The sequence below is a fragment of the Tachypleus tridentatus genome, chromosome 6, assembly GCF_004210375.1.
Source record: "Tachypleus tridentatus isolate NWPU-2018 chromosome 6, ASM421037v1, whole genome shotgun sequence".
Classification (NCBI taxonomy): domain Eukaryota; kingdom Metazoa; phylum Arthropoda; class Merostomata; order Xiphosura; family Limulidae; genus Tachypleus; species Tachypleus tridentatus.
In genome coordinates, this window is record NC_134830.1 from 48,672,450 (window position 1) to 48,687,947 (window position 15,498).

At 31.6% G+C, this 15,498-nt stretch overlaps 1 protein-coding gene across 3 annotated transcripts; it reads left to right on the forward strand.

Moving 5' to 3' along the window:
- Positions 1 to 3,270: 3,270 nt before the first annotated feature.
- Positions 3,271 to 15,395, forward strand: PCNA (Proliferating cell nuclear antigen). 3 transcript variants are annotated; one of them, XR_013028996.1, is made up of 7 exons: positions 3,271 to 3,642; positions 5,416 to 5,513; positions 6,480 to 6,547; positions 7,663 to 7,807; positions 10,467 to 10,640; positions 10,826 to 10,957; positions 13,467 to 15,395. XR_013028996.1 is itself a non-coding variant. In XM_076504539.1 (6 exons), the coding sequence occupies exons 1-6, from the start codon at positions 3,422 to 3,424 to the stop codon at positions 10,903 to 10,905; spliced, it is 786 nt and encodes a 261-aa protein (XP_076360654.1). In that variant the 5' UTR covers positions 3,271 to 3,421; the 3' UTR covers positions 10,906 to 11,019. The 3 variants fall into 3 exon arrangements, 1 of the variants encoding a protein (XP_076360654.1); XR_013028995.1 differs by having other exon boundaries at positions 14,736 to 15,395; XM_076504539.1 differs by lacking the exon at positions 13,467 to 15,395 and having other exon boundaries at positions 10,826 to 11,019.
- Positions 15,396 to 15,498: the final 103 nt, after the last annotated feature.

The following is a 15,498-nucleotide window of genomic DNA, read 5'->3' on the forward strand; positions in this document are numbered from 1 at the left end:
AAGTCAGTTCTCAACGTGCACATTTCCTTGATGTCACTTAGCCAAATATGATGAGGTACAGAAATGTTTCTTACATTAAAGAGCTTGAAACTTTCCTTTTGGTACATGCATCACTACTTCTTTTGTTCCAGAGGTGATTTCTCATTTCTTTTTACTAGTAAATAAACTGGCTGTAATTGTAAAACCAGTGTTGATCGACATACTGTATGGCTTCCCATCAGTAAATATACAGACATGTGGATTGGTTTCTTTTTAAATAAATCCAGCTAATTCCTATTTTATGATGTCTGATTAGTCAGACAAAGGGAAAGAGGAACTTTACTCTGAATATTTCTTTCTAGTGTGTCACTCCAAATCTATTAGGTAAGTCAGATATCAATGGGATTTTAGATTGAAACTCTTGAGCTAATACACAAAGGGGATGGCTGGTTTAATCTCTCTATTTAACAATTCGTTTTCAAGACCTTTCATTCAGTCACTAAACTTTTCTACTTCAGTTATAATCTCTTCGACCTTGATTTGACTGAGATTCATCTCTTTGATGTACTAAAAGCAGTATATTCCTTACAGCCTTACCTATAATAGACAGTTTTATCACATCTTTAATAGTTCTCTTTTATTATCAAGTTTGTTTGTTTTTGCATTCCCCGCAAAGCTTCATGTGGGCTATCTACATTACCTGCCCCTAATTTGGGGAGTGTGAGACTAGAGGGCAGGCAACTAGCCAACTCTTGGGTTACTCTTTTACCAACGAATTTGGACGTCTTATTATAAAGCCCCCACGGCTGAAAGGGCTACCATGTTTGGTGGGACGGGCATTAGAACCCGCGACTCTCAGATTATGAGTCGAGCGCCTTGACGGCACGTCGGGCTATGATAAAATTAAAAAAAAAAAAAAAAAACTCAAAAACTGTACCTCTGGATTTTTATTTGTGCAACTATTGTTGAAAGGTATCTTTATTTACAGTGATAAAACTGTATTAACTAAATCATTCTCTCTCTCTCTCTCTCGGTGTTTGGGTATATGTTTATGCCCTGGAGGGTCAGGTTCCACTTGACCTCTTCCTCCTCCTCGTATTTATGTTGGTCTTACAGTAGTAGAATTTAGACTGAATATTATTTTGTTCCTTTTCAGGGCAATGTACATGCATTTTGGTACATATATAGTTGTTACTTTGCCCTAACAGCAGAATGTCAAGTTTGTTGGTGGCACTATTTTTATGTTTAAAATATAAATTGACTGAAGAGAGATGTTTAGGACTAACTTCATCATGTATGAGGTACCTATCTAGTTCGCATAGTAATTCATTTTTCATCTAATTCTTATCAAAGTACGTTATTGTACTATGTAGGAGTCTATCCGGTATGGTTGGTATGTTCGAATATTTATGTATGAATTTTGATGATGTAGTTCTTGGAACTCTGTATGCTGCTGTAAGAAGTGTGTTTTGGGTTGTTTGACTAAGTCATTGTTGAAGAGCTTTTGTTTGTTTTGAATTTCACCACCCAACTCTTGGGCTACTCTTTTACCAACAAATAGTGGGATTGATCGTAAGGTTATAACGCCCCCACGGCTGAAAGGGCGAGCATGCTTGGTGCGACTGAGATTCAAACCCGCGACCTTCAGATTACGAGTCGAACGCCTCAGCACGCTTGGCGATGCCGGGCCTGAAGGGCTTTTGTTAATTTTACTTATTTGTTAAAATATCGTGTTGCAAGTAAATATTGACAGGGGTGATAGAAAGTTACCATACCCTTTGACCAATTAGCGTGTGTAGCTTTTATTGATTTTAGAGTTAAGACTGATGTTAGTTTGAGGACAGTGCTAAAATAAAGAGGGGACAAAAAGTGTGATATATATATAAGTGCACCATACATTTTCTACCTTGTTATTTTAATATAGTACATTTCTGAATTTAGTTAGTTATACTGATATCTGAAGTTTTCACATAACATGTAGTTAAGACAGTCATGAAGTTGCTTTCATTCTTACTGTCTTTTTTCTGTTTTTTTGTCACAACTTTGAGATCACGCAGAGATTGCTCATGGCTTGTGAAGCTACAATGTGTACATTGTGCACAGATATCGACAGCATTGGCCTGTCTAAAGTTTGAAAAGGAACAACCAGTGTCTTGGTAGCATTAATTGTTTTGAACAACTCTGACGTTAATGATGGGATTGAATATTTAATCAACCTGAATACGTTGGTCAGCTTGAAAACAAATATTAAAGGGGTATAGCCATCTTGATTCCAATAAAGACGTCTGGCCGTTGTTCACAAAGTGAAGTACACAAATGTTTATTTGTGTTGTATAAATGGATATTGTTTCACTGTGTATTACATTTTGTGTTCAATACACTTATTTCTTAACTCATACTAAATTAGTTTTAGAGGATTCCCAATGGGTCAGTGGTAAATATACGGACTTGTAACGCACACCTCTTATTTTGTAGCTTTGCCCAAAATAATTTATTTGTTTGTTTGATTTTGTTTCAGAACAAACTTACATTGGGCTATCTACTGTGTCAATCGCATGAAATCGAAACCTAAATTTTACTGTTTGTTATTTAGCACAAAGCTACAGAAAGGGCTATCTGTGCTCTGCCTACTACGGATATCGAAAACTAGTTTCTATCGGTCTATGTTCACAAACAAATCGCTGTATCATTGGGAGAACCCGCATTTTAGTCTTCTAAGTCTGTAAGTTTTACGCGATTTCACCGGGGGCTTGCTTTGATAAACGAATGAATTTTTAACGGATCTCACTATACATCTTGAAATATATATTAGGAAACTTTCTTTCTATAGCAAACTAGAATGATTTATTCTTACACGAAATCGGTTTTAGCTGAAAATACCATGAGGATTTTTCTATAGTTGGGTGTTATGAAGTGATACTGGAATAATCTTGAAAATAATTAATAAAACGAAACTTCAAATTAAAAGTGAAAACACGTTTAGATATTTTAACTAAACAAATAAGTAAGTCGATTCATTTCCGCTTAATTATTTGAAAATAGTTTTGTTGAAATTGTTGATATTGATAACTTAAAATGAAATAAAATATATTGAACATTTTGCCAGGTTTATTTTTTAACAAATAAAAGTTTCCTGTTTTGATAATTTAATATTTATGAACTGGAATTTTAAACAAATATTTTCATTAATTACAACATATTTTGCAGGCATGTTTTGTCAGCTCGTTAACTTGTTATACCTCGAATTGTTCGTAATTGAGTAAAAGAAACGTGTCTCAACATGATAATGCGCATGCGTATGCTGTAGATTAGGTGGCGGGAAATACTGACTTTGGCGGTAAAGATTTCGCAGTTTTGAGGTAGGAGACATCTTTGGAGCAGGTATAGGATTGTTCTGTTAAGGTTTGTTTTCATTTCAGACTATCAAATAATTTATATAAATATGTTTGAAGCACGTCTCGTTCAAGGATCGTTGTTGAAGAAAGTTTTAGAAGCTATCAAAGATTTGATCAACGAAGCAACATGGGACTGCTCAGCTACTGGCGTCAGCTTACAGGCGATGGACAATTCTCACGTCAGCCTTGTTTCGGTAAATTTAAGAAGTGATGGTTTCGACAAGTACCGTTGTGATAGAAACATATCAATGGGAATGAATCTTGCAAGGTAAAAATTACTTTTTTGATAATTAGTATTTCTTGTAACTTTATTAAAATTGTGGTGAGTTTTGTAGTTACTTAGAAGTTAGTTACAATTCACATCTTGTTAGTTTGTGAGTTACCACTACCAGTATATACGGAACAAAGAATTGTTTTCATGAATCGTTGTATAGGTTTATAATGGCAATTGCAAGGAATTGCACGAAACCCAAGTAATAAAATAACGTTCGGACAAAAAGCACCTTAAACAGAATACATTTGGTTCAAACAACATTTAAAATATTTATTAATGACTGCTAAGACTGTACGCATATAAAATTGACAAAACATGTATGTTACAGTTACAAGGAAGTGAAAATCCGCTCAAAATGGGTCGTTTGTAATGATTATTCTCTTGTCAGCTTACAATAAAAACAGCTTGGTACATTTGACCCAAACCTTTTGTTGAATATTCTATGTGATCTAAAAAAAAACAAATCTCATTACTCTAATATAAACAATGTTAAATTGTTATCATTACCCTTTGAAGTTAGCTTTCTTGCAAACATATGGTGTTCATTTGAAGAGCTTTTCGAGATGACGGGAAACCCACTTGAAGTAAAAGTGTATCTAAAAGACGGTTGGTGATGGTATTAAAACTTTTATTAAAATAAAATAGAGAACAAAGTTTCGATCTGTACTTTATTTTAATAAAAGTTCTAATACCCATACCAGGTGTCTTGAGATATATTTTGAAGAGCTTAATTAGAATGTGAAAGAGGAATTACGAGCTAGTAACAGATGACCATTAGATGATTGTATCATCTTTGTACATTTACAGTTGGTGTCTTTAGGGAGTCATTTGTTGTACTGTGTGTGAATGAAATTAATACACCTAATATTGAATTTTATTACACACATTTGTAAAGTAGTTAGTTTAAAATACAGGTTTATTTAAAACGAAGTTTTAATGTATATATTTGTTGAAAATTGTGTTTTGTATCGTTAAAGTTTTATGTGATGTGTGTGTGTGTGTGCATTTATCTAGGCATATGTTTGTCTGTTGCTACTTGCATATAATATAGAGAATTTAAATGCTCGGAAACTATACCTGCTTACAATATTGTTAAACAAATTACCAACTGCAGCTCAACATTTTACATCTGAAACTAATGTGATCAAATAGTTAACTGCTACAGTAAATCATCATGACTAGTATTAGTTAGCTACGTAGCTATGTTTATTATAATTAGAATGTGTAAACTACCATATCAAGTAATATTTTGCACATAGTTGAACATAAAAAAGTGAGCAAAGAAAATTGAATTTGAAAACCTGCAGATGGAGATCATAAAAAGAAAGTAAACAAGGCTATATCTACTGTAGATATTACTTACCTAAACTACAAAACCCTGTTTTGATTCTGTAAAATGTAATGTTAGATAATTACATGGATCCAGAATAACAGGTTGTAATTTGAATAGATGATGTTTACAGCATTTCAGCCTTGTTCCCTTTTTTTTTTATCACTCTTTGAAAGTTTTTTAAATTCCAAAATTTTTATTTCTCTTACACAATTTATAAAGAAATTTAGTATGGATTCATGTTGTACAAGAAGCTTAAGTCATCAGTGCTGAGTGTTTTTTCTTTTTTTTTAATAAATAATATTTGTGTATTTTTTCTTTTTTTTTAAACAAATAGCATCACATCCAATAGACAAAACTGGCTCAGGCCTCATTTCCATAGTTTTCACTTACTTGAAGTTGCTATTTGTAAAGTATAGCTAATTTTTAAATTCCAGTATGTCAAAAATTTTGAAGTGTGCAGCCAATGATGATGTCATTACTATAAAAGCTCAGGATGATGCAGACTCTGTCACATTTGTTTTTGAAGCCCCAAGTAAGTGTCAATACTGTTTATATTAAGTAGGTGTAAGGTTTGACAGAAACCAGGTTTTGAATATGATTTGTAGGTTTGTTGAATAACATGGTATTTAAAGATTTTAGAAGATGTGGGTTTTGAGGTTAATTATTAATATTGGTTAGAACAAAACATATAGTTGTAAGTAATCATTAATGTATTTGAGTAAAGATGTTCAGGGGCAGTTCTAGGGCCTTATTGTTGTGGGGGGAACTACTTTTGGTGCCATAGTTGTGGTATTTTGAAAATCGATTGTTACTAAAATAACTTGGCAGACAGCAAGGATATCTGGTCACATTTTACATTGTATGACAACAATTTCTTTGTGATTTTGAAGAGAACTTGACCTATTGATGAATGTTTCCTTTTTTCATAACAAGTAATAAATTAAAAAAAATTCATCTGTCAAGAAAAAGAATTAGGACTATAAGTTTGATTCTGCTAGAAGTAAAACTTTTTCAGGTGAGGAAAACACATTAACATTAAAACCTAAATAAAAACAAATGGATGCAAGTAATGTGGTTAACCCTCTTCAAAAAATCATTTTCATTTGAAAACAAATTAACCTTTTGTCATTTGTTTGAAAAGTTATTTTTTTTGTATGTTATCATTGCCATCCAGTCATCTTTAAGTCTTCTGCTTGTCTTATTTTGGTGAAACGTCCCTTAACTATCAATATCAAAATTGTTTGTGGCTATAGTCTTTGAGTTTCATGTCATATAAAATCTTTAACTGTTTGATGCTAATAGTTACAAAAAACAAAACAAAAATATGTAGGAATATGTTAATATGGGTTGTCATTAACTATCCTACTTTTCAAATTTATCAGAGAAGAGAAAAACTAATTTGCTTTATAAGCAAAATAATAACAATGTTTTGTTAGAAATATATTGTATAACATGTGAAGTTGTAAGTGTTCTTATTTAATAATCTAACTTTTTTTAGATCAAGAGAAAGTGTCTGATTATGAAATGAAGTTAATGAACCTGGATACTGAACATCTTGGAATACCTGTAAGTAAACTTGTTTCAGGTTAGAAATATTAATTGAACGTTTTGAGGTAATCGAGCTCTTTACAGATGATATTTTCTCGGTCATACAAACTATATCTGTGTGTTTGTATGGAATTCTTTATAGTACAAAATTTGTGTTTTAAATTAGTTGTAGTACATAGATGTGAAAAGCTACATTTAGTGTAGCCGTAGGTTGGTGATCCAATGACCTGACAACTGTGTGTAAGTACGACTTAATATATTTTATACTTTTAACTCAAGTCAGAATATGTTAGGTATTGAAACTGGAGAACAAGTGCATGGTTGAAAGTGTATAAATAATTTAGTAAGTTTTTTTTTTTTTTTTAACAGTTTAATGGGTTTTGTGAAAATTTATTTTCTACACTAAATTCAAATGACTTATTTATAAGAAATTTATACCATAATTAAATTGACTTATTTCATTAAAAATAAAAACAAATGTAAACTTGAAGGAAAACTATCTATAACATTTTATTACTTTGTTTCTATGTCTATTTGTTGAAAGATGTACAAGTAGAATAAAAACTAGTGAAAGTATGTGTAAGAACCAAAGTATTGTTTTAGCTTGTTTGCTATGGGGCATAAAATAAACTAAATTAATGATATTAGTCTTAGAATACCTATGTAGTTCATGATGATGTCAAAAATCTAGAAACATGACTGATATCTAGACCTGAATGGATATTAGTTGTGAACATGATTTATGAAGTGAGCGAAGTATTCAGTGTGGGGAAAACTGAATAGTTGCTAAGTGAATGAAGTTATTTAGTGATAATTGGTGCTTCTGTAAGTTGAGTTTGAAAAAATCTGTAAAGTATTAGTGTATGAAACCTACATTAGTTTCATAATTTGTGTTAAAGTGTTTGTGAACTTAAACTTGTAACTTGCATCAAAGTGAGTGTAGCTTGAAGGAAATGTTATTGAAGAAATTGATGCTATAATTACATGGAGTGGATGTGCCATTCTTTTTAACAAATAACCTAAAAAAAATCACTTGGTGATAGAACACTACAACAGTATAGTCCTATATTGCTACTTTTCAGTGAAACTAAATATAATTTTATTACTGTTTGGATTTTTTTTTAACTTATTAGGATACGGAGTATAGTGTTGTCATCAAGATGCCTGCTGTTGAGTTTCAGAGAATCTGTCGTGACCTCAGCCAGATAGGGGATTCAGTGGTAATTTCGTGCTCAAAGGAAGGGGTAAAATTTTCAGCCAGTGGTGACCTTGGCACTGGTGAGTCTTGAAATATTTTGAATATGTTTGTAAATATTCCTCTATAAGGGTCATGAAGTAAATCTTCCTTTGAAGTTTGAGTTTTGTGAAATATCAATGTTTCTTCTGCTATTGTGGGAATAGGCCTGGCATGGCCAAGCGTGTTAAGGCGTGCGACTCGTAATCTGAGGGTTGCAGGTTCGCATCCCGGTCGTGCCAAACATGCTTGCCCTTTCAGCTGTGGGGGCATTATGTGACGGTCAATCCCACTATTCATTGGTAAAAGAGTAGCCCAAGAGTTGGTGGTGGGTGGTGATGACTAGCTGCCTTCCCTCTAGTCTTACACTGCTAAATTAGGGACGGCTAGCACAGATAGCCCTAGAGTAGCTTTATGCGACATTAAAAAAAAAACTTGTGAGAATGTAAATGATAGTTATGTAATGATCTTTGTTGAGACGGTTTAAAATACAAGCAAAAAATACAGTTTGTAGTAATAAAATAACGTTAGTCAAACCTTTGATTAATATTTTTTTCTATTGTTTGAAAAATGTTTAAAATAAGTACTCCATGTAGTAAGGTCTTTCTTTTTAACTAACATGAATGTTAGTGGTAAATCTTGTGTTCTTGAACATGTTTTTAAAAAATATTCTCTAATAGTGAGGTGCATATTCAGCTCATGTCAGAAACAGTTGTACTTTCAAAATTGTTTTATTTGTGAGTTTTGTAGGGCAACAAAAAAAATTTAGTGACCTTATTTAAAAAGATTTTTGTAAATGTCTCAAAGTAATGCTCGTTAAAAAATGGTAATTTTAATACAGTAAGTTCTAGACATTTGGGAGAAATATACAAAACTTGAAGTCATATTTGCAGCTTGTTACAGGTTTTATGTTACACTTAGTATGTTATTGTAACATTGTCAAAATAATTCAAAGTACAGTTCATGCAAATAATAAATTGTTGTATATGAAGATGTTTATTTTGTTAAATGATAGGGCCTGGCATGGCCCAGCGTGTTAAGGCATGCGACTCGTAATCTGAGGGTTGTGGGTTCGAATATCGGTCGCACCAAACATGCTCACCCTTTCAGCCGTGGGGCGTTATAATGTAATAGTCCATCCTACTATTCGTTGGTAAAAGAGTAGCCCCAGAGTTGGCGGTGGGTGGTGATGACTAACTGCCTTCCCTCTAGTCTTACACTACTAAATTAGGGACAGATAGCTTGAGAGTAGCTTTGTGCAAAATTCAAAACAAATTAAATGATAGATATTTTGAAAATGTCTTAAAGCCTACAACAGTTTGGAAGTAGCCTCATTAGTCACATGAGGGAATAATTTACTAGCTTAATTTAAATAATTCAGATGATTAATTGATTAACAAATTTTATTGATTGTTCATCTTTAATGGTTAAAAAGTAATCATATATGAACTGTAGGGGTTTGATAAAATAAAACATTTACAACTGTATTTCTATCAGTAATTTAAAAATAATTAAAGTTAGTTTTACTGATAAGCAATATAATTTAAGTATTTAATGGCAAAGCAGTATCTATTATGACTTAAAATAGTGTCTTGGAAGAAAGTAATGTAATCGATTTGAATCTGAGTTAAACTGTGCTTGATGCATTTACTTGTTAAAATATAAGCAAGGCTGCTGGTAATGCAAAGACTTTACAGGAAAGTTGTGAAATTCTATAGGTTGAGTACATTGTGCTAAAATGATTTTATCTCACCATGTCGTGACAGTTCATGTCACGTATAGTCGTGCATCTGGACTGCAGCTTTCCAGTGCAAAAGGCTGTTTTTGTAAGGTTGTCAACATCACAGTACTTCTCATTGGAACTTTATTTAACGTATCTGTTTTAACTGTGATTGCACAGAAATCTATAGATGCATCTGGTGTCTCATTGGTAAAGCTGAGTCATTAGTGGAATTTCATGAATTAAGATTTTATTAACTGATTACATTAAACTTAACTTGGATAATTAGAATAATTAAAAATGCTATTTATGATTAGCTGGTTATTTTTCAGTTGACACTAACCAGTTGAACAACCTTTAATTCTTTGAGAAAAATATTTCAGTTACTTGAAATAATTGGAAACACTGATTTGGTAAATTAATTTTGTTTATATTAATTTAATTGTAATTTTTAATTTGTTGATATTATATATTTCTTCATGTAATACAATGAATAATCATTTCATTCTCCAGTTGCTTGAGGTATGTGACATTTGAATAACTGCCGAGGAAGCTTGTTACAGGCATCTTGGATAGTCCTCAATCCCCCAGTTGATCTTTTTTTTTTTAATTTCCACTACCATTAAGTACAAGGGATGTTTCTGTCTTGTATATTCTAAACTGCTAGTTTTATTTTGCATTGTAAATGCTGATATATATATATATATATACACACTTCACAAGATTAATTTCTTATGGCATTACACTGCTGACCAAACATTCACAATATTAGTTGTGATTCATGCTGTTCTATTAGTTTTTTGCAGTTCTGTGTTTGTTATTGTACCATGACTTACTGATTTGCATATTCAAAAACAGCTTTTAATGTAATGTACTTGACCTTTTCTAAATGATAAAGTTTCTCTTTTTCATTGTTATCAATAAATTTTTGTATGGTTTAGTCAAGAAATAGATCATTAACTATTTTCTGAATTGTTAACTAGGAAACATTAAGTTATCACAAACTGCAAACGTTGACAAAGAAGAGGAGGCAGTGATCATAGAGATGCAGGAGGCAGTATCCCTAACATTTGCCCTTCGTTACTTGAATTCCTTTACTAAAGCAACTCCGCTGGCAGCTCAGGTTCAGCTTTCAATGTCTTCTGATGTTCCCCTTGGTGAGTACTTTTAAAAAGACATTATAAACAATTAACATCTTTGATTTATTCAGTTAACATTGATCGTGCAAGGAAGGAAAGGTTTTTTTTGTTTTCTTCTTGTCTAGATAAATGTTTTTATGAAATGATAACTTTTAAGATTCACGTTTTTGGGGTTAAGTTTCTAAAATATTCTATTTTTTTAGCTGTGGAATACAAAATTGCTGACATGGGTTACATGAAGTATTATCTTGCACCAAAAATTGAAGATGGTGACGATAATTAGTTATGGAAGAAACTGAAGTGAAATGCTGGTTTTGGATTTCAGTCATGTGAATGTAAATAATTCTTGTTTTATTATGTTTCTTCTATATTGAAACAAAAGAAATTTTAAGATAAATGGTGTTTGTTTGTTTTCTTTCACATTATTTTTAACACTTGCTTAAACACAGAAAACATACAATTAATCATGAAATTGTAGTGGTATTTATTAAGTACTAAACAAAGTTAAGAAACAAGTAACAACAAAGTTATTTTGGTTTGGATCAATCATGACTTGTTTATTAAAAGTCAAAACTGCAAAAACACTATTTAAATAGGACTAATGTTATTTTTATAATTAACATCTGCTACTGTAAAATGAGTAATCTCATTCTAAAGGGCTGGATTAACTTAAGGTGTTTGTGTTCCAATTGGTTATCTAGTCTCAAAAATGTTACTTTTAGTGAAAACAAAAACAGAACAGTTTTACAAAATTATTATCAGTAGTTTCTGTTTATTTTATTTAGATACCTTGAAATAAATTTTTTTGCTTTATAATACTGTTATGATTATACTGATACACTGTATATTCTCTGCACATTAATTTTCTTGTGGCCGTAATAACAAGTACGAAACAGTCTTGTATTTTGTTGGTGACTGACAGTGAAAGGCAAAGACATCAAACACAAGTCCCAGATTTCATTTTATATATATTTTTTCTTTACTGTCATATAAGTAACTGATGTTAAAATTAGAAAGGTATAAGGTTAGATTAGCTAAGATAATGAAAAATAATTATACAATAACCTATGTGGAAAGGGCTGATTTTTGTGAGCTTGGAAAATTGGAAATAGTCAAGTAAAATAAAGTGGATGACCATTTCTGGAGTTCATTAGGAAAAAACATTTCTGTTTTCATTGGGGTGTTTTATTGTTTGAAACGAAAATCAGAAATTATAATTCAGTTCTAAAAGAAGACAAACTTGTGATAGTTGTGTTGGAATAGCAGCTGGCTAAGTGTTGTCAAGTACACAAGCTATGGAAATAATTTAAAGGAAAGTACTTTTATTTTTGCTATATTAAACTGTTTTGTTTTCTTTCCAGAAAGAGCTTGAAGTGGCTTATTAGATAAAGGCTTGTTAGATCTGAAGTACCTATAAATGGCCTAACTATCAACTAAAGTAATAAGGTCGTTAAAATTATGAATAACATGGTATTCCAAGCATATAATTCACAGATATGATAATTGCTAAGCATGGAAAAAGATGTAGAAAAAAAACAAATATTAGTGGCTTACGAGTTTTAGAGTAACCACTGATAAGAAATGTATATATCTTAAAGTAGGTGTTAGGTATGTATATATAGTGTACATTACAAACTGGCTAGGCCATCATTAAATTAGCTGAAAACTTGGATTTTGCATGATTTCTTGTTTTATATACAGATTTAAGTTGTAGAACTGTAAAAGAAATAAGATTACTGCCTGATTGGTCCAGACTTCAATACTACAGTTTGTATAAAAAAGAAATTTTGCTTTAATTAGATCATCTAACAGTTCATTTGTAACATTGTCAATTCACAAGCTGTTTTTTTTATTGAGGCTATAACATGAACTGTTTCTTTTTGTATATACAAAGAGGAATGGTAAATGACAAACCTGACCAAGTAATACCTGCATTGACTTGTAATGATTGTATAATGATCAAATGCTTATAATTATTAAAGTGAAAACTGACAACTTTTATTAGTTTGAAAATGAATTTTTGTTAGAGTACATCAACATTTCGGTATACACATTGAGTAATTAAGCATTGGTATTGTATAAAGATAAGGTAAAAATGTTACTTGTAGTGCCATTATTTTTTAATCTGTTGACTGCCAAGTATTTCAGCTGCTACGGCAGCTCCTATGCCGGGTGTTTTTCAGCAAAATTGAGTAATTTTTAAAACAAAGGAAATAAGCAGCAAATACTATTTTTTCTTTAAGCCAAACTTATAGTAGTACATAAAATGAAGAAATATGTACTAAACATAAAACAATAACTCGTCTGTGGCACTGTGTTACCGAACGACTTGGACAGCTCGTCTACAGCACTGAACAGGTTAAGTCTTGTAACTTTTTAAAATTTGATGTCTTAAATGTATTTCACTGCCAGTTCTAAATTTATATGGAGAACTTTAAATGCTTAACTTAATGGTGCTATATTGTACTCTTATTTTTGTCAAATTATTGAGAGTAAAGAACAATGATGGTAACCAAATGGATATATAGAGTAACAGCATATATAAAAATATAATGTTAATAAAGTTCAGGATAAGTTTTCTTTAACTTGGTAACACAATTGCAGTATCTATTACAACTTGTGCATCTTGTGTTGTATAATCGTGTTATAAATGTCGCATGTTACTTCACAATTAATTCAGTTATGTGGTTGCCTTTGACATTGTCAGACTTTGTGTAACTTTGTACACATAAGAATGTTTATATAAGAACATTGAAGGTCAAGTTGTGATTGCAAGTGTTCAGTTAGTATCTTTTGGAAAGCTATTATTTTACTAATACAAAGGATCATTGCTTTGTCAGACAGGTTGTATTTCTGAAGTAAAGGCATGATGGATCACAGTGTGCCTATGCTTGTCAGCAGTCAGGATACCATCAATTTTGTATGGATCACAAATACTGTTGGCCTTCTTACCTACTCTTCATTTGTAGAAATTCTTTGAATTTGGACTGGTAGATTTCTCCACCACTAACCTTGGATTTATCTGTAAAGAATGTTTTTAGCTCTTATCACTCCACATTTCATTTCAGTTTATTTCTTAATGGCTACACATTCACCAAAATACTTTTTACTAATGTCTTTACAGCAAGATATGTATTAACCTTTGTCTGTTTTATGAAATGTGTAATCTGAGATCCTAAACACCATGGAGAGTCCAGTCTTCTGTGGAAAAAAATTTTAGTTTCACATGCTTCTCAGTCTGGTGAAAACCAGTCAGTGCATAAATTATTAACATGTGTATTTATCTTGGCCAAGATAAATTTCACATCGCCTAGTGAAACAAAATTTTTCTATACCTTGTTCCTCATTGTTTTTGTAATTATTTACCAGAGCTGTGTAAATATTTATAATTTAACCCTGCTTTTTTATGGGTATTTTCGAAGTGATTTCCTGTCTTAGTGCTATAAGAAAATAGTGTTTCACAACCAGTAATCCTTATAACACGAATCTTCTATGTTACTGCAGTATCCCGTTGATCGTAATAAACATTACTATGTTCATGAATGTATCTTTCTGCTCACGGTAGGACTCATCACAAGATAAGAATATTAACATGTTAGTTAATTCAAATTATACATTTGTAACTAGTTATTTGTTTATAAGTTGTTAATGGGGTCTTGTTAAATAATGCCTTAAGCCTGAAAGTTTTGAAAATGTTTTTGGTTTCAGTTGATTTATATATTTAAAATGAAACATTTAATATCGTACAATAATACTTTGAAATAATATTGACGTAATTTTTTATATTCTCTCCATGACTTTTAATTGAAATTCCTATGGTTTTAGTATTTAAGCACATGATTGAGGAAGGATAACTAAATGTTTTATTTTTGGGCACATTGAAGAGAAGTTGGATGATAGAACAGGACAGTAGAATGTTACCTACTCTATTTTAAAAGCCCAATGAATTATTAGTATTAGTCAGAAATGCCAAGATAAAAACAGAAGTATCTGTAGTAGACAAAACTTGTAGTTTCAGTGTTGCAGTCAATGATAATACAAAAGTATTAATGAAATCTAAGATGTAATTTTCTCTACATAATGATGCATGTAATCCTTTGTTCCTAATTCCAGAAATCAACTGGTCATGCTCCTCCCTTAAAAAGGATGTACAAAAGGTTATTCATGCTTTCTGGAACACTTTCACCATACTGATGTTCTCTCTATCTTTTGTAGTTTTCTAGGATTTGGTTAATTTATTAAGTGCACTACAGGGGATGTGTTGTGTGGGGCCTGTGGTCAAACAGTACTGGACTGATGCTATTTGTGTTATTAAAATTACAAGGTATGGTTGGAACCGTGTAAGCCTTCACTGACTGAAAGTCCTTGTATTATTATTGTTACCTTATTAGAAAGTATTAAGTTTCATTAAAGTGGGGGTGTCTTTAGAGATTTTACTTCCAAACCTCTAGCAACTTTGACCCAAATGTTCATAAATTGGTTACAGAAGAATAAGAAAATACAGATGTATGGTTCATCTAAATACGAGACTGTCTAAACCACGACTTACTTTAAATAGCACTCATTCATCAGATGATGACTTCTCTTCCAACCATGTTCAAGTTTGTTGATATTCTATTTACCTTCAGTGATGGCATGCCCACTATGAGACAATCTATAATGATTGAGTATATAACTTATTCTCTTATCAATGTATTAAATGATTAAAGATTTAGATGTTCCTGACGAGAGTTATGGAATTGCATATTTAATAAATAGTTTTACAACGCTGCATGAAGGAAGGTCTGAGTAATGTATAAAACAAATTTTACATATCCAAGAATGTAAAACAATTTCTCAACTAAAATGCTTTTATAAAAAAGAAACCAAAACCAAG